The following is a 22806-nucleotide window of genomic DNA, read 5'->3' on the forward strand; positions in this document are numbered from 1 at the left end:
GGCATTTGTGGGACTGTCCCTCAGTGTTGAGGTGGATATCCGCGTGAGAGTGGAGTCTGGTGCCTCCCAGGCTCCTGGCGCTCTCTTTGACGGAGCTATTTCAGAGCTGTGATACCGGAAAACACACACTCACAGACCTGTAAATAGAGCTATGATGCCCTTTAAGAAGCTGGGTAGGAAGCTGGTCAGTGGGGATTGAGTTTCCGGATGGGATCCGAGACAGGATCCCCTGTTGAGTGTATGGAAATGACTCCATGAAGAGGTGGAAAAAGGGGAAGACGGGCCAGATGAAAGAAGAGGACAAGAGAAGATGACAGTGGAGTCACACTTTTACAATATCTTTATTAATACTGCTGCTTCTGTACGTTGCACTTCTCCTGTTTAATGCTTTGCCTCCAAGGAAAACAAACACACACACACACAAGTGAAATATCCAAAATATACACATATCTTGCTCAGCTACTGCTGAGAAAAGGGTGTCCTCATCAGGAAAATGCAGCCCAGTTGCCAAAATGAAATGTTTCTGCACACCACTGATAAGTTCAATTTGTACATTTCATTTGTATCAAATCAACATTTCTGTTATAACAACCAAAGAAAAACTGTTTGAGGCCAGAGTTTTCCTCCTGTCACAGACCTGCAATTGACATTTTGGGCCTACTAGCAGCATGGATCTTTGGATATCCATTCGTAATCCTGATATTTCTCTGTTCATTCATAATGATTCCCTAATCTTAACCATGCTGGATTTGTCCTGGGCAGATATTGCAGAAATAAATAACTTAAAGGATTTACATTGGATGTAAAAAAGAAAAGAAAAATAAAACACTGGCAGTAAGTGTAACCTGAGGGTTTGCAGAATGGTCCAGTGTTGACGTTCATGTCTGGCGACAGGCTTGGTTGACCATGGCCACGATCCCTTTCTAACCTCAACCGAGTAGTTTGAGTTGCCCAAGCTTAACCGCATGTTTCACACAGAGGCGGCAGATCAGAAAATACTCATATGAATCATTTTCGCAACGATCGTAGAGGTCATTTGAAAGCCAGTGAGAAATGGAAAAGGACTTGTCAGATAAGAATGCTAAATGAACTGTCCCTGAGTCTATGAACAATGCCTACACATAAAACAGATTATTAACAAACTATATTATACACACATACACACGCATAACACGCACACACAGCTACACACGATCAGTCTGTTTTTATAATCATCACTATCCTCTTCCCAGCATGGTTGCTGTCCCCTGGGCAGGGCCGGGCCTGGTCCACCTGGTCCCCTGAGGCCAGCTTATCAGCTCTCCCGCCTGATGCATCCTATACCTCGGCCTCTGAATAGCCACTACAGATTTTTATTGTTGTGCCACTACAGCGAGGAAAGCTTTGGAAGTGTTGGAAGTCTGGAAGTGACTTATTTACCTGGACAAAGGCCACTTACCACTGAGGAGAAAAGCATGTGTGCTTCCCTTGCACTTCAAATAAGTGCGTAGGTTTGTGTGTACTTTCAGTATCTGTATGCGGGGGGGGGCTAGTTTCTGAGTATCTGAACCTCTGAATGGCTTTAATTGATGAAATCCTGCAACGTTATATTACTGTTACAGTGTGCTGTTGCTGCAACACCTCAACATTGTCATGGTGACCCAGAGAGGGGTTACATCATGCCTGTCAGAGTATAATTGGCAGTTCCTAAACAGCCTCAGGAGACGCTCTGTGTCCCAACACTGATGTGGCCAGGACCAGAGGTTACTGTGTGCAGAGGTGATTGCCAGTGTGGGAGGTACATTATGTTAGAGTGTGTGCGCGTGTGTGTGTGTGTGTGTGTGTGTGTGTGTGTGTGTGCGTGTGTGTGTGTGTGTGTGTCACTCCAAATAAAGTGTGTGGTAACAGGCTGGTCCCCACCATTTGCACCTCACCACATCCAGAGTGTGTTATGAAACAGGAGCCTTGACTGTATATAGGTACAAACTGAAGGGGAAAATACACACCCTTCAGCATCCTCATCTGCATCTCAACAGTTCCTGTTTTTGGGACCAACTGTATAGGGTATCACTAATGTAAAAACATACATACATACACACACACACACACACACACACACACACACACACACACACTCAGACACACACAGTGCTGCCAAGCAAAGGAGGAAGGAGGGCTGTTGAGAACCTTTAAACAAAAAGACATTTTTAGAAAGGTCCTCTTGAGCGGGGAAACAAAGGGGGGAAGTGACATGACGTCGCACAGGAGGGAACCTGAGGGTCACCGGTGGCGTGACGGACACGCCTATGGAACAGTCTCGTACACACACATTCACATGCTCAATTCACACACACACACATTTGATAAACACAGTCAAGGTCCTTTGCGCTGCTCTCAAAATAGCCATTTCCTCGTCTCCCTACTTATGTGCTGCTATTAGCATCATAAGGATGTTTGGTATCCACGTTCTCTTCCCTTCAGCAAAGTCCACAAGACATCCACTGTTTTATCAAGGGATGTTTTGATTATCTGTCCTGATCCACCTGTAAACCTGCGATAAACTGTGATGTAACATGGAGGGAACATTGGGTACGTTCGCTCGTAGCAGACTAGCCAGACACAGTTGAATACTGTGATGGTACTGGCTTTATTATTGGCAGATATTAAGCTGGACGTGATTAACAATGCCTTTGATTGCAGTCTGGTTGCTCACACGAGCTGCACACTCATTACAACATGTTTCACTCCAAATGGGATACTGTTGTGTTTACAGGAAGTGTTTACCACACAAAAAAACCCACTTCCTTTGCATCCAAACATAGCTCTGGACAAGTGGCCTAAGATACAATAGAGCAGAATAGAACAGACTGTCTGTGACTATTACTTTGCAGATGCTGCTGTCCAACATATTAGCAATATGTGTGCATGTGAGCAACTTCAAGCCACATGACTAGTTCAATATTATGCAGTTACAGCAGTCATTCGTCAAAAGTAACTATTGAGGGTTCTTGATTATATATTCATTCTTAAGAGAGTGATGCTTGATGTGCACAGTGAGGAAAGGACTGTGGAGGCCAGTCTCTTTCTCATAAAAACACACACTCACATACACACTTCTCACATCTGGTGTACATTAGATCTGTTACAGAGTGTATGAATCTCAAAACCAGAGGGGGTAAAGCCATCAATCATGCCTCCACCTCTCGCTCTTTTCTCTGTCTTCATGACGCTTGAGGCTACGAGGGGAAACATATTATTTGTGTTTACTGTAACAGTAAAGGTAAAGATGAAAACTTTTTTCCTGCTTTAACTCAAAATAGAGTGAACAGGGAAGCTGCACGCTGGTTAGTCGTACAGAAAGTTTTAAATCAGTGAGGGACTGACATCGTCAGGAGGGTAACTCGGGGTAATCAGGGTAAGCTGGACTCTAGTCTGAGGGGTAAATAAGGAGATTCAGTTACATATGATTTGCAAAGGGCAGTATAACTGCTTCTGGGGATGAAAATGTGTAGCTGCTGCAACCCACACACACACACACGCACACACACACACGTTAATAACATTTTCTCATTGATCCACATGTAAGGTCATACTTGTCCTAATTCAATATGTGGACAGCTCCTCTATGTAATGGTAGACTCAGCTTTGATAGGATAATTAAGGTTTGGAGGCAGGGAGGAAGGAGGGTGTAAAATGTAATAAACAGCAACACGCTGTGGGAGTAAGACCAGGACTGGCGATCGCTCCTCGATGGTCATCACAGTTGGCTGCTTTGAGATTCATACCATGTCATTCATTGACATATTCAGTAAAGCCACACATCTTTCATTGTTGTCTAGCTAAATCAAACTAAACACAGGTTAACGACAGCAGCCATGTGACCGGCAATGTCAATATTTAAAAGTAAGTGAAAGTTGGAGATGACAGCTGCAGACAGGTAGGCTGCAGGCATAGCCATTTACCCCATTAGCTCCACTCAGCCTGTTAAACCTCCATTCTGTCTCAGGTTGCTCTTTGCGATCACCTCTACTACAATGATCAATAACAGAGGGTTTTGGTGACAGACCCTCTGAACCTCAACCAGCTGAAAACAAAGGATTTAGGATTTATCAACTCTGGAGACCATTTTTGAAAAGCTCCATTTTGGGTGGGGAAAAACTGCATTGAAGTCTGGGCGGAGGGCTGAAACACAGAAAAAGGTGTGTTTAGAATTCCTCTTGGTATGGATATTCTCTCAGACTCCTACGTTAGGCAAACAGTGTTAGCTCGCTTTGGATGGCTGTGTTGAGTGTGTGGGTGCAGGTAAAGGAGGGAAGGTTCTTGGTGTCATGGGACCCTGGAGAATGATGTGCAAAATGTCTATTTGTAAGATTAATGGAACTGGATAAGCACAGATGACGGCTGGACAACTGACCTGAGCCATGTCCTGCAGAAGAAACTGTCTATCAAGCCAGTATGGCCGACCGATGTACACCCGCTGTGCGTGATGCCGACCCTTTGCTAGGAAAAAGTTTCCAAATCATTAAAAATACATTGAGAAAGCTGGCGTGGGAGCCCAAAAAGAGACAAAAGAACCACCTGATGTTCTTGGCAGACTAAGCCTGACCACATCATGACCCGAGCACAGGATTACTGTAGCACCACCAGCTACACACACAGCAGAACTGACCAGGTAGCCCAGCTGAGCCAGGTGCAGTCATGTTTATGTTCTCTGGGTAATTATGGCAAATATTATTGCAGCCTGCTGCCTCTTGACTGTGTTTTGCTGGTGCGCTTAGCTTGGACAACTGGCCAAAGCTCGTTCACACAGAGCGGGCCCCGCTGAGACAGAGTGAGAGATCCCACATGATTTGGTTCAGATCATTCAAACACTGTTGTTAGACAGAATAAGACAAAACATTCAATCGGCTTGGCTGCTCAATTGATTTAATTATTCAATCTAGGATATATAAGGTCCTCCTCAGGTCTCGGTGTCTTTGTACATTTTGTCCCTTGGCTTTCTCCCATCCTAACTGCTCATATTGCCCATAAGCGGAGGGAAATAAAAGCATGTCTAATCCAATGTTCTGTTGAATTTCTCTCACACGCTGCTCACGTGCATTCACTTGTAAAACAAAGCAGAACATTTTCATGTCCTCAGTTGTCTTGATTTCAGTGAGACAGCATTTGCACTTTTTAAAAATCGAAATAAGAAAGTGGTTTAAAGTAAAATTATGAGACATGAGGAAAAATAGAAGAGAAGAAAAAGAGAGGGGAAAAAAAGGTAACATACCACCCAGAAAATTTGACAGTATAAGTCAGTCAATGCCAAATATTCAAGGAAAACAGGTCCATTTCAACATGATTTTCAAAACTGTGCACTGATTTGGCAGCAATAACGGCAAAAACACAATCACCTTTACTTTTTGGTAGGTATTTACAGCATCATTTTGATTGAATGAAAGGTATAGATGCATATAATCAGTATTACAGTGATAACAAATGAGAGCACATGGATTTGCAGGACCAAGAACGGACCCCTGAGGCACACCACATATCAAAAGGGTCAATGAGGAAACATGATTCTCAAATGGAAAGGGACAGAATATCGTCTGTTGGTGTCGTGGCTTGTCATTAAGGGGTGATGGTGGGTCCTGAGGCCAGATCAGTTGAGAATCACAGGTCTAAAGCAGTGGTCAACTAGTGGGACCTGTTTTCAGTGAGTCGGCCTTTGCCTGGGCAAAAAAAAAAAAATGTTAAGAAAAAAAGTACTGTGCTTTTATTTTGAAGGGGATTTTTTAATGTAGCAGAGCGCCTTCTTTTTTCCTGGATTTGGGTCCAGCTTGTCATTAAGGGGTGATGGTGGGTCCCGAAGCCAGACCAGTTGAGAACCACTGAATCTGGCATAGTTCGAAAAAAACCTAATTATTTTAGAATTAGCCATGAGTTCAAAGCCATAAGCAGCTCATTGCCAGCGAGGCTTGGCCTGTCCGCTCTCATGATTCATTGGTTCAAACTACGGTATGCATGCCATTTGTTATCCGTGGAGAATACGAGCCATGGAACTGGAACAGACAGTGCAGTGGAGATCAAACATGATAACCAGTTGTACAGAGGTTGTTGTATGTTCACTATTTGCCAAATCAGTAAATCTCGCTAAATCATAAGAGAAACCAGTGCATTTCATTTTGTGCCTGTGCTGGACAGAAAGAACGGTGCATGTTCGATTGTGTCCTTGCTGAGAACCGGGCTAAGATGATGTAGTTTGAATTATTTTCTGTCTCTGAATGCTCGTCTTTGGGACAGCCTTTAGGGTCTTCATACCAAGATGAGTCAGTGCTGTCCGTTTATGGCTTCCGGCCCCCTATTACTCATTTGGATGAGCTAATGCGGACATGCTGAAAGGAAAACACAAACACACACACACGCACACACACAGATGATGTTAGGTTTTCATCACTTTTGGGGACATTACATAGACTTACATTAATTTCCTGGAGACTTACCCTAACCATAACCACTGCTTGCCTAACCCTAACATTACCCTAACCTTAACCCAAGTCTTCACCCTAAAATTTAACAATTTACATTATAGGGACCTGCATTTTGTCCCCACAAGTACAGCAAGTCCCCACACCGTGACTGTGTAAACAGATTTATGTCCCCACAAATTGAGTAATACATGGACACACACACACACACACACACAGACACACACACACACACACACACACACACACACACACACAGACCATGCATCACACAAAAGCCCTTTTAGAGAAAATTCTAAATTGCGAAATAACTGTGAACTGTTGACATTTTCTTCTTGATAAACAGGATGTGACTTGTTAAAAAAGCCACTGTCCTCGCCAAAAATCCCCTTTACTACTCGAACATGGTGGTCTTAGATATCTCAATCAAAATAACGAAGTAATGGCCGCTTTGTCTGTATTTTTGATTATTTGGCATTCTCATCAGACAGATAGGACAGAGTGTTACAGCAGAACGAGAGAAGAAGAAGAAGAATTTCTTATGTAAATATAGACTTTTAAAGCAGCTACTTGAGGAGGGGGAGCAAGCAGTAAACACAACATGGACATAACATCATCTCAAGAAGGTGTCATGGTGAATATTCTAGGAAACAGTTAAACATCTTTAAACTTCATGTTTCTGGTGACCTACCAAGAGTAAGTCCAGCATTCACTCTGCTTTTTGCTCTTTTTGGTCTCCACCACCTCCTGAGGGAAATATCTGGCTCTTTAGCCACTAAATACTCCACGATGTTTACAAGTTAGTTGCTAACTGTGTCTGCCCACCATTTACTGTTTGGTTTAGAGGGTTTTTCTTGTTGTTGTTGCTGAAAACAGGCTTTTATTGCATCTGGAAAGAGCACGACACTGAGGTGAAAGCTGTGGGCTGTAAAGAACCGAAACAATGAGCTGAAGGAAGCTAAAATGCTAAAGCTGAGGAGAAGTGAGTTGGGTGATGATTCTCTTTGGGTTCATCACTATGAGCGACATCTGTCACATTAAGTGTACTCATCTGTTATATTGTTAGTGTAAAAACACTGATTAGTGCCTTGCGAGGCAGCTGGATTCACAAGATCAGGTGATGCAAGAATCCATCTAACTCATTTCAAGTTGTGCATTTTTAGCTAAACCACAGTCATTCGGACCATTCAGGGTCCTACGAGGAACTACTGGCAGCTACAGGCGTGGTTTAGGTGTGACGACAGCACAGCTGTTCATTCGAACAGTATGTGTTGTAAACATTGCTAAATGTTAGGAACAGCTTATACGTGCATGCTCCTCTCCAATTTTAGGCTAATTACATGTTTTTCCAAATATCTTGCGAAAGTATTTTGTGTATGAAATCCCATGTGTGGTCAGTGTCACGGTGTGTACGGCACACACATGCACAGACACATGCACTGATGGCTCTGGTGCCAACGAGTCTGAGTGTGGTTCTAAAGGGGGTCTAAGAGATGCTGAGTCCGTTTAGACATGGTGCTGCACATAAAAGCAAGACTCTTCACAGAAAGTCAAAATGGGAACACAAACAACAGCAGCACACGGGGAGACGCACCAGGACTAAACTAATATCACATTTTATCTTGGATTACACACGACAGTTCTCAGGTGTTGCTGGTTATGACTTCCTGCAGAGAAAGGATCCTCAGTGCACTTTTAAACCCCAGGAGAAGAGCTGGATCTGAGGCTGGAGCCAGAGCCTGACACCCTGAGTGTCCCACCTGCTGTGAACGGCTGGGCTCTGTCTCACATCCAAAATGACACTGCACAGGCAGTTTTGTGCCACAATCCCATCTGGTCTCATTTTAGATTTTTAATAATGGAGTGACGCTGTGGACTTTTCGATATAATCAAAATGGATTATATTCACCTAGCGCTGGTCACAGCATTCCCAGAACCACACACCTGACAGATGGTGGCTTTTGGGTTAGAGTTTCAAAGGGGTCAGATGTGACGTGCAGGTTTTTTGTGCATGCTCTTGCATCCTCACATGTGTCAACAGCGTATATGATGAAGGTGTGAGCAGCGGAGTGAAGTGAATGATCGTGGTGCCAAACATTGACCTCATGTGGCTTTTCATGCCCTTCTCGCACAAGGTATTTGAAGTTTGCCTCAGAACTCACATGTGGCTTGTATTTGCACTGGAATACCTCCTAGATCTATTGGCTGCTTTGAAATGGATGTAAACATGAAACTCTTTGCCATTTATCTCAGGCCATTTGGCTGTCTTTATAGTGTCACTGCTTTACAGGGGCATAGGAGGGTATTTAACTTGTCTTGAAGTGCAGTTATGGACGGCTGTTTATCCCATCACGGTCTACGTGTGTGTGAAAGTGTGTGTAAGACAAAGGGATAAAGAGAGATTTCGCAATACTACCAAATTTGCTGGCATTGCCCAATTAAGTGAAATGCTAACTTTGAGCAAGGCCGAAAAACACAGAACAAATGTGGTTTGAAAATGACTTTTTGAGTGTCCTTGCTCGGTCTCATTCATGAACACAGCCAAACAGAAATTTCCCAAACTTCGTGCTTGCTTGTCAGTTACACAACACTGTGGTGTGGCATGCTGCCCTGTTATTGTTAACTGGCCCAGTCTCCACTTAAGACTTATGCAGAAAACATCTCCTTTGCTGCAGCTGATGACGGACATGTGTTTGATACTTTCTCAGTCACATTTCTTGGAAGCTCCTGAGGTCTGTCAGACCAAATCAAATTGAGGCCTTTATCATTTCAAAAGATCTGAATTGGAATAATTGCTTTGTTGAGTTAAGTCTGTTTGGTCCATTGTGTGTAATCTGTATTTTAAGTTGATTATGTCTATAAGTTGAAGCCACAGTGCAATTCAATCAAAATCATTCCTATGTAAGTGATACGTAACCTGGCATTGTATGTGACACATGTTAAGACCTCTTTACGCGTCGTCTCAGCCTCATATGGGTACAGTAGTGCATGCTGGAAGGAGGACGAGGTTTGCACGATCATTTTTAGAGCATATTTGCAGAGTGCTCATTGTCTGCATAGAGTCCCCTGCTGTTTGTGGTGTATTTCAACTCTGGGAATCAGCATTTACATTGTGGATAGGGATCAGAAATGAAAAGGGGAGAGAAAAGAGAGGCGTCTTTCCTGAGGAGCAGAGGATGTATGTTTTTTTGTTTTTTTTTGATATGACAGTAAAAAAAAGTGAGACAAATGCTGTAAAATGGCTCGTAGGTCACTGAGTGCATCCGACAGATCCTCAATCTGAACGCATACAGGGTCAAACATGATCATGTTACATCAGCGAGAATGGAGAAACACAACAAAGTGATAAACCAGGTGGCCCCTAATGAGTCTGCAAGGTCTGACAAGACTTTTCTCGCTGGAATATTCCACTTTACAAGGACATAAACAAACACAGGAACATGAGATAAGACTCCACTTTGTAGCATTCGCCAATATATATGACTGAAAGCAATCATTAGAAGGAATAGTTTGATATTTTAAGAAATATAATTCTCCGCTTTCTTGCTCAGACTTAGATGAAAAGACTGATACCACTCTCACGTCCGTGTGCTAAATGTGATGGTAAAGCCAGGCGCCGGTCAGCTTAGCTTAGCTTAGTTTAGCACAGAGACTGGAAACAGGAAGGAACAGCTTACCTGGTTCTGTCAAAAGGTGAAGGAAATGTCCCTTCCAGCACGTCTAAAGCTCACTGATCAACACTATATCCAAAAACTAAGCGCAACAAGGACATGTTATGGTGTTTTGAAGGGTTATGAACTTGCTGGACTTTTTCTTGCCCAGGCGCCATGACTTCATGGCGCCTTGATGTCCCTGTGACTCAGTTATACTGCTTATGCTGCATGAAACCAGACCTACCATGTAGACTCAGCATACATAAACGCATACTGTACACAAGCGAATAATCCCAATCAGAGCAGATTTTTAATTATCAAAACCATGAAATCATTACACATTCACTCACTTTCTCTCAACATAAGCATGCCCGTTGGATGATGGTTCAAAGTTAAGTCTCAACACGAATGCATAGCGGCAAGCGGGAACGCTTTCCTTACTGGCTCAACTATAAATATATGGAGAAGAAGATAAACAGTTACTGACGTTCATTCCCGTAAGAACTACTAATGACCACATCAACTCGAGTGGCGTCATATGTGATGTATATTTCTTTTGTTCCAACGCTTCCTTTTCTATATGGGCAACACCTTAGAATAACAGCCCTTTCTTCTGAAAAGAACTCTTTAAGATGGAGAAGAGACGGTGGGATGCAAACATGTGAAGACCAAATGCTCCTGTACACCAAAATAATTCAGGTTCTCCTCGACATCACAAGTTCTACCTTGAAAATAGGCCTGACTTCTAATCTGTGCCCTGTACCAGTTCTTGCATGTGTACTTTCCATCCACCAGTCTGAAAAACATTACTACACACTACATATAGAATATGTCTCCACGCCCAAACTATATTACTACAGCATGGTGTAGTTTTGCAGCACTTCCCAAACTGAATAATATAAGAAAGGTTTACCTATAATTACAGTTACCTTCTCTTCTGTGCTTGACTGCCTCCTGGCACTCACATTTAGCTTTCAGAAAACAACCCAAAATCATTTAATAGACCTGATTTGAGAGCCTTTGGGAGGGGAGCTGAATTTATGCCCCAGGGCCCTGGAAAAAGGCAGGGAAAGGGAGAGATGGAAGGATCAGTGCAACAGTAAATAATGTTACAGTATGAATAATGAGCTCCCTCTGTGCCAGGGCCTCAACTGGACTAATGACAGAGACCTGTTTTAGATTAGGCCTTGCACAAACATACACACACACGCATGACCCAAAACGCATGAACCCACGCACACACAGGAGGGAGGTCCTGTCAGTTTGGATAATCCGTTGCCCATGGCGAAAAGAGCTCTGGGACCTGCTCTGGGACAGCTAATATAAAGGAGGAAGCAAAGAGGCAGAGGGCATCACACACATCTTCAGTCACACGTTCACCCTTTCCTTTGAATTGTCAAGTACGTTTCATCTGTTTCCCTCTGCTGGACTCGCTCTTCCTGGAGCTTTTCTTCTTCTGAGGAGAAGGAGGCTGAAACTCAAACCTCCTCCAGCAATACATCAGCTTTTCCAGAGCTATACAATATTTGATGCGTCCACGGTGCAGGTCTGCCATCTGCTGTCAGCATTTTAAGGAAACTGCCATGCGATGATGCACATCTGCTTTTATTTACCAAAAAAAAAAAAAAAAATCCAGTTCGCAGTGTCAGTATCTAAAGATAGACATAATACAGTAATCCATTCATATCACATATCTTTCCTTTTAAACTCACTCTACAGAGATGTGTGTGATTTTCAAGTGCTCTTGAGACAGTAGCTTTTAATTTGTAGCAAACTCTATAATTCAACCAGTTTCTGGTATCGTTTACACCACCGCACATGTAAATGAGTGACAACAAAGAATCCCAATGTCAAAGCTACTATTACTAATCTATCTGTCAAGAGGTGGGCTGCCTGAAAAGATCACAATAAGAGGGCTGTGGCGTTATTAAACACAGATCTATGAGCATGCTTCATCATAGAATATCTTCATGACAAAAGTGTTGTTGTATTACTCCATTTGTACAAATCTGCTGCATTTCTTTTTGGTTAATAGTAAATTAGTATCTTCTTATTCCACCACTTAGTTTGATATTCTGGTAATTAGGCAGATATATTCAACAACCAAGTGTATCTTCAAAAGAAAGTGGGTATATAACCAAACACTCGTGCATCTTGGCTGCACGAGTGTCTGCTGCCAAAATCAGAGACAGAGTTAAATCTAAGTCAAGCACTGCAGCGCTAATTCATGTGCCTTCAGCTGCTTCCTCCTCGGTCGTTTCTAGGTGTCTAAATGGCTCTGACTGTTTGTTGTTTCAGTCTCAGTTCACATCCTCCCTGCAGCTCCTGGCTCTGCTGGCAGGGAGAGAGGAAGGCAAGGCCGAGTTGGGTTTAAGAAGGTGAGAAGGCACCATAACTCTTCAGTCTGCCTCTTCATCCCCCTCATCGCTTCTCCAGTTTTTTGAATCTGGCCTCTGTAAAGATAAAGAAAGGCAGAGACTTGATCACTCTGCAGCTAATGGGTGCTAAAGGCAATGCAACATCGTCAGGCAATGTTTGTCCCTCTTTGAAAGCTGTAATGTACTTAGAGGGGAATTCTCTGTGGTGTCACAGCACCATCTGCTGGTGGACTTCATAATGCTGTGCAACATAAGATGTGGAGTTGGCTGTACTATTGGTGGTCTTGGTGCCAGAGAAAGAGACTGACATGTTTCTGCTGTCATTCAGGGAGTGTGCTCTCAATGAGAGTAAAGGAAACGTAGCGTGGAATTCAACAAATACTCCATTGGTTGATGCCTTTAATTGCCTTGCAAAAGTTAGGAAAAACTTCATTCCAAAATAATAATATTTTATACATGTGCTTCTGAAGACTAAATATGTCTTACCCAGTTTCTTGGAGTACGCGTCGAGTTTGTAAGCAGCCTGTTCAAGTGAAGACACTTGCTCCTCAATTTGATTTATCTGGTCCAAGTATGGCTGTAGGCTGGCATCTAAAGCAAACACATACCAGCCAGATGTTCATGCTGCAGTGGTAGAAATAATATACAAACTAGAAGCACATGGAAAGCTTTTGTGCAGATAATGCATCTCACTCACACTTGTTGTTGAGATCCTGCAGGTTTCGGCTGATGTTGATGCTGATGTCCTTCATTTCCATGTACTTCAGACTGGTAAGCTTGTTCATGTTTTCCAGCAGACGGTAATCCTCGCAAGTTGCTGAACGTTTAAAGATATGGAGAGAATATGCATGAGAAGAATGAAAACAGAGGGATCGAGAGGCAAATATGAAGAGGCCTGTGTGCAAAGAAAAGATGAAAAACAGGGAGGAGTGCAATATGTTGAAAGACCTGTTAGCTCTCCTTGCAGGAAGACGGACATCTTTTCAAACATATCCGTGCACAGCTCATTGATATCAGGATCTGCAGGCTCCACAGCCTCCTCTGCCGTCTCCACACCATCACCTGAACGCAAGCACCAGGAGCGGGGTGAACACAACACAGCTTGTCAATCCAGTTTAAATGCTAAACTGCTGAACAACAAAGCCAAATATAAGAGAAAGGCAAAACTAAGGACATCAGCAATGATGCGAGCTGCTATACAATATAGCTAACTGTCACGAAAAGGTTATTGTATGCGACATTAGCATTAGCAAGCTAGGGAAGCTGCGAGGAAACAACACTCACTGTTTGTGCTGGGCTTTTTCGGAACGACCGCCGGGCTTTCCGCCACAACCTCCGGGCCTTCTCCGTGACTGCTGGAGCCTGCCACCGGGTTAAGAGCCGCTGAATGGGCGGCGGGTGCCCTGGAGATGCTGTCCATGGCTGCTGCGTCGTCGCCTGTCGCAGCCATTTTGTTCCTGTTTTGCCTTTCCTTTGTCACATGAGCTGAGTGTTCACGTGACGTCCGCCCGCCACCACAACCACCAGCCGTACTCGCGCGCATTGCCACGCCCTGACGTTGTTTGAGGTTGGACCGTGCGGAGATCAGCGGTTGATTAGCGCCAATTCAATCATGTTTTAACCAACTTTACAACGATAGTGGTACAACCAAACCAAGCTACTACGGTCAGACATCAGTTACACCGTTATAGTTGTTAACTTACTGGCTGTCAATGAATCTGAATCAATTTTAGAATATAGCAGGTTTTCACTAGTTTGATTCTGATGGTCCATCTGTTTACGCTTGAATCATGAATGGAGCCCTTAAATTTAATTATCCAGTAAAAAATGAATAAATAAAAAAGTGCCATTGTTCAAGGGCTTGGCTTTGGTTATCTGTAGGCTGCGGTGTCCCACTGGAAAAAATTATAGATTTTACAAAGGCAGTCTCACAATAAGAATAAATAAATGAAATAAAAAGATTTTTTGAATTTGGCAGCTTCTAAACTTTGCTCTCCCAAAGTATTTTAATGGGGTTTTTGAATTTAATTTGTTATTCCATTAAAGTGTCTAAATTTCATAGTCCATCTGAAAAAAATCACGTTTTCTGCTTTCAGCACCTAGTCAATAAATTGACAGGCCTCATCCAGAATAACACTGCTATAAGGGAGCATTTCTTCACCATTTCAGTGCTGATGGGACAAAATGCATGAATTATTCCAGATGAGGTGATGGCTGTTTCCTTAGTTTGCAATACCAGTTACACCATACAGACTTTTGTCCAGTAAACCTCAATAAAATTTGTTTCTGAGACAAAATATGTATTCAGTTTTTGTTTATGGTCTGATGATATGCACACATAAAAGACAGACTATTTTCCAATATTATTCATGATCATCAATTGGATCATACATTGGACTCCAAAACTACATTAGCCTATTGTTCCTCAGTATTTCCCCTCTCACCATGCTTAGGCTTATGTTTTATTAACCAATAACAATACAATAGCACATTGAATTCCAAAAAGTTAATTGTTTTCATGACTACATCATTATTTAAGATTAGACACCGTAACATGCGTTTTTTAAGCTTTTTCCATCATCACGGAAACCAATTTCTGCAAATTTAAGACATGCTTAGAAATTTTTACTCATAGATGACGAGATGGTGAATCAAAATTATGAGATACTAAACCATATTCTCATGTGTTTTTAATTTTTCATTATACATAACTTTTCTCATTTTTTCCTTGCGAAAATGGGCCTCCATGCATAATTGATAGACCAGACAGTAAAACTGTTGTTAAATAGCAATTAACTCTGGAAATCATGGACTAGGACCAGGACCTGTGCCTGTGCGCGCTCCCGCGGGGAGCATGCAGTTCCTGGCAGGCAGAACTCGGCATAACACCTGTGTCGGCGCTGTTGTGGGGGAAGCCAGATCGTGACAGGCTAAGCAGCAGTGGACTGTAAACATGGCGGCGTGCACAGCTACAGGGCTGTGCCGAACAACCCGTTGCTATTAGCCAGAGAAACGGAGACACCCCGAAAATGGAGACCGAAGAGGAGCAGCACATAACCACGCTCCTCTGCATGGGTTTCCCAGACCCCGACGTAATACGGAAAGCGCTCCGGCTGGCAAAGAATGATATCAACGAGGCAGTGGCGCTACTGACCAACGAAAGCCCCGGACTTGGGTATGGATACGAGCCGATGGAGAGCGGGCCTGCCCCCGGCTTGGGCTCGGGTGGAGACGGGGAAAACAGCGGGCGGACCGGGACGGGAGGGTTCGATCCCCCGCCCGCATACCACGATGTGGTGGATAGCGAGGTAAGAACAACTTGCGCTTCACCAAGCTTCAGCTGAAGGAGCGAGGGAGGAGAACATGGCTAATCGCAACTTACTGGGAGAGAGTGGGCTCGCCCATTTAACTAGCTAAACTTAGCAGCTTCAAAGCTATGAGCACCGAGCCCAACGTGAGCTGTCAGAGCAGGAGGTGAAATACTCTCCAGCCCTACAGGACATGGTGTGCCACTGGCTCATAGTGATTAGAGAATTGTTTGCTATCATGAAGCTGTGCTACTTGAATAATGGAGCTAAATAGCTATTCTGATTTACAAGCTAACCCAGCTAGCTAGCGTTAGTAGCCGGCTAGCTAACGGTAGTTGAGAGTTGAAGGCGCCAGTCACTGGACCAGGTGTAACAGCACACAGGCATCACTCTGGGGGATTGTAATCGCATATTTTAAGTGGTGGTACTCTGGTAGTGGGTTATCGGTTTTGTTAATTAGCCCGCGGACAGATGGTTGGATGCTTTCAGTCTGCCTTGCATGGGTTAGCAAACGTTAGCTGGCTGACAGCGAGCACCGTGCACATCTCCCACCGGGCTTGCACTCCACTCGAACCGGACTAAGAGGTTTCGCAATGTCCTTGCCATACGTGGCCATTTTGATCACTCTTCTCCACATTTTCAGCTGTAAAATGTTAGTTTCTTGTATCGCCGTGTGATCTTCCGTAAAGAATGTGAGGGAGGATCGAGGCATTTGATGCTGTAAGGCCAGTCATTGGTTCTTTGGCAGCCATATGATAAATGTCAGTCATTTCCCTGCAGGTCCCATCACTTCGTCCTAGTTTACTGTGTTTATGTGCGGTTGTAACAGTAAACTGCATTGCCTGCTGATAAAAACGTGTCCACATACTATAAGTCATGGCAGGATGGCTTTGACTGACACCTCGAGGCTGTGTGCCTTCAGCAACTTGACCTCAGACCTGTTGCTTTCAAAACCTTGCACGTGCTGTCAGAAGTGATCAGTGCTTTCTGAAAAAGGCAGTAATTATTTGATCTGTAAGATTGTTGATTCAGGCTTTTCAACCACTTGTTGTGTATCTTTGATGGCTGTTTGAGCTGCTGTGATCATGGTGAGCAGAGCAGGTGCTGATAGGTGTGGGCCCTTCCCTTTACATCTTCTCTCTCCTCTGACTTTCTCACTGCTATCACAATATAATGCAGGCTGTTATAGTAATAATAGTATAAACAGCAGTTGGCATTTACAGTATGCAGAAAATAGCACAACCAGGAGCACACATTTGTAGGTCACTGTAAATAATAAGCCTATTTTTGTAAATGTGCCAGTAATGGTACTCAGCCCAAAGTGACTCATTTTCTCAGTTCATTAAATCTGTCTCAAAGCTGCCAACATTGTCTTCCCTGTATGTGCCAGCAGATTGTATGTGACACATGCCAAAGAGGTCTAACTTCAACATGTTTTCCCATCTGACCCAACTTTATAATGAATGTTTGAGCCGTTATTGTAAGCATTCAAAGAAGTCACATTTGTTTTGAGATACAGAACTTAACAAGTGTCACTCCTGCATGTTGTAAGTTCTGAAACATGCAGTCCATGGAATAAGCTGCAAGGATGAAAGTGCTTCATTTCCTTTCTTCTTGTCCTCTTTTTGCCGTATTTGTGCTCAAGAGGCATGTCATAGGTCTTTGGCCCCATGTTATGCTCCTAAATATAGCCCCACAGTCTCCCTGACACACACAGACACATTGCAGTTTTTGCAGGGGTCCCGGGAGGGTTGCTGGGTGCATGGTAACAGAGTGGCACTGAGAGACCTCATCGTCCAGCGCAGTCACACACATGCACACTGTGCCTTTGAGACCTGAACCTTTCCCCAGAAGGTTTGAAACACTGACTGATGTGCATCCTGTCTGCATGTTTATTCTCCTGTTTGATGATTATGTATTTTCTCTTTTGTATGTTGTGTACAGAGATAGCTGAGATGTGCTGTTTTTCTTGTTTAGATCGAAGCAGTCAGTTTTAGTCTTCTCTTATTTGAACCAAGTGCTCTCTAAGGCCGGTGTTAGGTTAGTATCTCTCTCTCTCTTTCCTTCCTCTCATCCATCTAACTGTCATTTCCAATTTTCTTAGAAAGGGAAGGGATGAAATATGATGCTTCTCTGCTTTCTACTCCCGTTACCCCCTCCTGCTCTCCTCTTCTTTATGTCCAGTCCATCACTGTATATTCTATATGTATCAGTATGCAGCACAGTAAAACATGCACTGAACACACGGGCAATTATGTATGCTAATATGTGGAGATATATTCAATATGGTAAGACTTGAGCTAACTATACTTTGCTGTATCAGTGTTTATACTGTGCAGTGCCCACAGACAAAATGGACAAATGAGCTGTAATAGGTTTGGTCATTTAAAATGTAGTGAGAGGTGAATCCCAGGGCTCAGTCATAGTTGAAGACACCTTTTCATACAAGACAGCGGGTCAGACCTTCCTGGAGTACTATGGTTTGTATAATTCTTCACATAATTACAGTGCAAACAAATCATCGGTTGACGTTCTTCGGTGTTGCACATGTGCACGTAATGATCCACTGAGAGCAGCACTGTGTCGGAGGAGAGAGTTCTGCAGTTTAATCATGAATATTTGCATAACTTCATGAATACGTAAACAACTTTATGATGTAAATAATTCAATAATCCTTTGTCTGCTGTTGCTTCCACCAGACGGACTCGCAGACTTCACTGCCAATGGCCATTTTTCGTTCTTATCGCAGCAGTAGGCTGAACCTGAACTGAGCATTTTGAGCCATAAATGCAGATAAAAGGTTGATTTTGAGTGAGATGACTTTTAACTTGCCTCTAGTGATCTGTTCAGATATACAGATATACAGTGGAGAAAAAAAATCACAGGTAGCATCACACTGTTGATAGTGTCATATTACGTGGCAGAGTGTTCATTACACTGGACCTCAGGTCTCACACTGTGTCTTCCACGTCAAAACGCCTTCGTTCAGCGCAACAAGCGTCTGTCTGGACCTGTTTGGAAAGCGTCTTTAGAGGAAACAGATGGACAAAAAGATGGAGAGATGAAGGACAGGTCACTGAGGAGAGAACACAATTTCCAAATGGCTGCTGTTGCTGTGATCCTCCTGTCTGTCTTTCTCGTTGCCCGAGGCCGTTTGGATTATCCTCGCGCAGAGGACATTTGCAGTGTCACAAAGCAATGGTCCACACAGGGACCAGCTGTGTGAAATAAAGTCGCATGAGGTTGCAGTTTTGTCATGTACATATGTATTTTTCCAGAGGAGCAATGACGAGAACGGGAACTGCTCCGGGGGCAGCATGGAGTTTCCCACCACCAACTTGTATGAGCTGGAGAGCCGAGTCTTCACTGACCACTGGTCCATACCTTACAAGAGAGAGGAGTCCCTGGGCAAGTGCCTCATCGCGTCCACCTGCCTCGCCCGGCATGGTAAGACCATGTTTGTGTGGGATGAAGTTTGTGTGGATCTCTGCATTAAACTAAATAATCTCCATCTGCGTAATTGTGTGGGCAGCGTGTTTTGTTGGGACTGTTGGGTGCTTTTCACATGTTGTTATTTTGGACACTTGTATTACATGGCTCAATCTGGATCTTCCTTCATCGCAGCCAATTCCTTTTTTCCATGTTGAGACGTGGGATAAATATGTGAATTCTACGTCTTCTTCAGGTCTTGCTGACGCTGATGAGAACTGCAAGCGCTTCATGGATCGGTGCATGCCAGAGGCCTTTAAAAAGGTGCGCAGTGAAGACCCAGACGTCTAAGTGACTGCGTAGCACTTAATTAATCAACATACATTGAGCCGACTTTCCTCCTTTCTGTCTGTCTTGTGCACCGTCACCAGTTGCTGACCAGCAGTGCCGTACATAAATGGGGCACCGAAATTCACGAGGGAATCTACAACATGCTCATGCTGCTGGTGGAGCTGGTTGCAGAGAGGGTGAAGCAGGACCCTGTACCTGTAAACCTGATGGCAGTCCTGACTATGGTGTGTCTTAATATTTGTCTTTTAGTGGCTTTCTACTGTCTTTTCGGATTCTTTCTCATTCAAGCAAACTTGGGAGTTCACTTTGAAGAAGATAAATTACCACAGAAAACAATAGAGCATGTGGGAAACATAACTAACAGATCTCTAAATTTAATAATTTAAATGATTAATCTGTTGTTATTACATGGCAGATGAGCAATCAAGCAAATTGCTTTGATTGTGCATTCTTACATTATGATCTGTGACAGTAAATCTCCTCAATACTTTAGATGCTCTGAATCACCAAATGGCTTAGTTTGTTTCCCGTACCAAGGCTGATCTTTTAATGACCCTGTGTTTGAAATTTAATCTGCCCCTGTGAGTAAATCTGTCTATTTGTCAAAGGTATCGCTCCACTTTGAACAGGAAGTGCTTATTTTCTCTTTCCCCTGGACATCAGACGTGTGACATTACAGTGGTGAAATGCCGCCGGAGTATGTATTTATGTTCTGTGTTTTCGCTCTTGTGTTCAGGCCTTTAACCCTGATAATGAGTACCACTTCAAGAACCGCATGAAGGCCTGTCAGCGGAACTGGGCTGAAGTTTTTGGAGAAGAGGCCAACATGTTTGCTGTCTCTCCCAGCAACACCTATCAGAAAGTAAGGGACGTCCATTTCGCCTGGACTGTTTTTTTCTGCCGGTTCTTCCAGATGCACTTGCTAGTGTGTAAAGTTGTGCTTGGATTAATACACACACTTCCTTATTAGACTTTGTTTACGGTTCACGGTCAAGTTTGGGGGCCGACAAACGAGCTCTTCATCCCTCGTGTTGTGTAACGGAGCCACAGGGGCTCAGCAGAAAATGTGTGACTGACACACAACAGCTGTCAGAAAACTTAGAGTGTGTGTGCGCGTGTGTGTGTGTGCGTGTGTGTCACAATAGTGTTCAATGCCATTGCTGAATACACTCACTGAGAACACCATTATCTCTTTCAGGAGCCTCATGGCTGGCTGGTTGATTTAGTGAATCGGGTGAGTAAGCAGTCACCCTCTTATTGCCTCCATGTACACGTCCTGTAGTTTTGTCAGTTTTGCCTCATCTGTCCTCTCTCCTTTTTCCTTTTCTGTCCAGTTTGGAGAGTTGGGAGGATTCACTGCCATCCAGACTAAGCTCAACACCGAGGAAATCGAGATAGCTGTAAGCGAAACCGGCCTTACTTTCATCTTTTTTGCCCTGTTCACAAATGCTCTGACGTATCTTTAGAGCGATGAAATAGTTCCTGCCCCGGTGATGGATGGACAGACGGGCTGTGGACAGACTATGAGACGGCCTATACAGGCAAAAGGTCACCGTGTTTACCCCCACCGCTCTCAGCTGCAGTTGGCTGAATGTCTCTCTCTCTTTCGCCTTCTCTCTAATACTCACTTACACACAAACACACTCTCTCATCCTCCCGCTGTGTGATGCTTGAAATGCTCTGTTGTGTTATGTGTTCTGAGGCATCCTTGTACTGATGCTTCCTTCTGGGAACCTGGCCGGAACCACAACAGTGCATCGCCATTGATTCACACACACGCACACACACCCCCCCTGTCCATTAGCATATTAATAAGGCAGGGACTGGTTGCGGACCACCGTTGCACTCTTCAGCAGCAGTGGGAGCTCAGGAGAGCGTGTACGTGTCGGATACCTAACGCACTGCAAGCACAAGAGAGAGGGAGCAACTGAAAGTGAAAGGAGGAAAGATAATGGGAGGAGTGCTCCCTCCTCTGCTGACTCCCAGGGGTGACTCATTCAGTTGTCTGCTTTGAGCAGGAAGTCAAGTGCAAGGGAGGTAATTCACTGAGTGAATAGAGGAGGAAGGTGGAGGAGACGGAGAGAGAGAGCCCAGAAGCAGAGATGGAAGATAGCCAGGAAAAAAAGAAGACATGAACACTGCAGCCATTCATGAAGCTCCTGTGATTTAGCAGTGAATGACAAATGACAGCTGGGCTCCAGTGTTGGAAACTCACCCTCACATCTGTTTACGCTCCCTCACATGCAGCAGTGAAAAACACTGTGTGACCTCCGGCCTGAGCACTTTGACGTGAGAGGAGTGCCAGAGTGTACATCTTTAATAGGCCATTAACAGTGACACATCTGTGGGTGTAGAGGTGGAGCGGGCGCTTCTCGTGGTGTTTAGTCGTACTCGGGTGGTCTTGATAAGTTGACTTTCTTCTTGGTTTGTGTCACGCCTGATTTATTCTGTCTCTTTCCACTTGCCTGCACAGAGTGTGTCAGCTCTGGTCCAGCCTCTTGGAGTTGGTGCAGAGTACCTGAACTCCAGCCTTGTCCAGGTGAGCTGTCCTGTGTACACACATACACATTTTATGGTATTGTGCTGATCCTAGTTGCTGCCACTGTGTGTGTTTGCACACTTTGTATTTCTCCTTCACACGTTCTCTGTTTACTTTCTGTCTAACCTTGTTCTGGTGTTGAAATCATTGGTCGTGTTTGCCTACATGACCCTTGTACTGCGCTCTGATTTATATTCTGTTTTTATGGCCTGTTTCATCCTACAGTTTTGCTGCTGCAGTGGCTCATTTTCCCTGCAGGGATTAACAATGTGTCATGTTGTTTTTCCTAGCCCATGCTTGACCCAGTCATCCATAAGATGATCACATATGTACAGAACCTGGAGGAAAAGGACCTTAAAGATAAGGTAGCGTTTTATGTTTGTCACCCTCTTTATGATTTATGCACTTTAGTTTATGGAGAAAAGGTGCAGCAGCTAAATATCTTGTCCAGCTCTTGGGAGGGCGTCCTCTGACTTGTTTGTGCATTGTGGTCGGGAAGCCAGTGAGGGATCTCGTCCTGCCACTTGGTCAGGGCACATGCACAGATTGATCTCGGGAGTAGGATTTAAATAAATTCAGATTTGATTGGATCGCTCAGAAATGGGTGTGACCAAGAGAATACAGCTCAGTGAGGGGTGCAGAGAGATACGGAGCTGTGTGTGCTATATTTTAATGTATTACAGGAAGGTAAAAGAGGGA

At 43.9% G+C, this 22806-nt stretch overlaps 3 protein-coding genes across 5 annotated transcripts in view; 1 reads left to right on the forward strand and 2 right to left on the reverse strand.

The window, feature by feature from the left end:
- rpp21 (ribonuclease P subunit p21) overlaps positions 1-22806 on the reverse strand; it is a 92744-nt gene that overhangs the window by 329 nt on the left and 69609 nt on the right. The gene's annotated exons all lie outside the window — the stretch shown is intronic.
- bloc1s2 (biogenesis of lysosomal organelles complex-1, subunit 2) lies at positions 11691-13969 on the reverse strand. The gene is made up of 5 exons (XM_076721449.1): positions 13765-13969; positions 13429-13542; positions 13178-13297; positions 12967-13071; positions 11691-12555 (listed from the first exon to the last, which is right to left on the reverse strand). Exons 1-5 carry the CDS (start codon positions 13928-13930, stop codon positions 12524-12526), a joined length of 537 nt encoding a protein of 178 aa, XP_076577564.1. The 5' UTR covers positions 13931-13969; the 3' UTR covers positions 11691-12523.
- The window catches only part of usp24 (ubiquitin specific peptidase 24), a 28767-nt gene continuing 21351 nt past the window's right edge, over positions 15391-22806 (forward strand). For all 3 annotated transcript variants that reach the window (XM_076726358.1, XM_076726359.1, XM_076726360.1), the window contains exons 1-9: positions 15391-15788; positions 19067-19235; positions 19474-19541; positions 19649-19792; positions 20305-20430; positions 20767-20802; positions 20903-20968; positions 22042-22107; positions 22398-22472. In XM_076726358.1, coding sequence (XP_076582473.1) covers positions 15510-15788; positions 19067-19235; positions 19474-19541; positions 19649-19792; positions 20305-20430; positions 20767-20802; positions 20903-20968; positions 22042-22107; positions 22398-22472 — 1029 coding nt within the window. In that variant the 5' untranslated portion in view covers positions 15391-15509. The remainder of the gene's footprint in view (positions 15789-19066; positions 19236-19473; positions 19542-19648; positions 19793-20304; positions 20431-20766; positions 20803-20902; positions 20969-22041; positions 22108-22397; positions 22473-22806) is intronic.

Source organism: Chaetodon auriga, chromosome 3 (genome assembly GCF_051107435.1).
Source record: "Chaetodon auriga isolate fChaAug3 chromosome 3, fChaAug3.hap1, whole genome shotgun sequence".
NCBI classification, from domain to species: Eukaryota; Metazoa; Chordata; class Actinopteri; order Chaetodontiformes; family Chaetodontidae; genus Chaetodon; species Chaetodon auriga.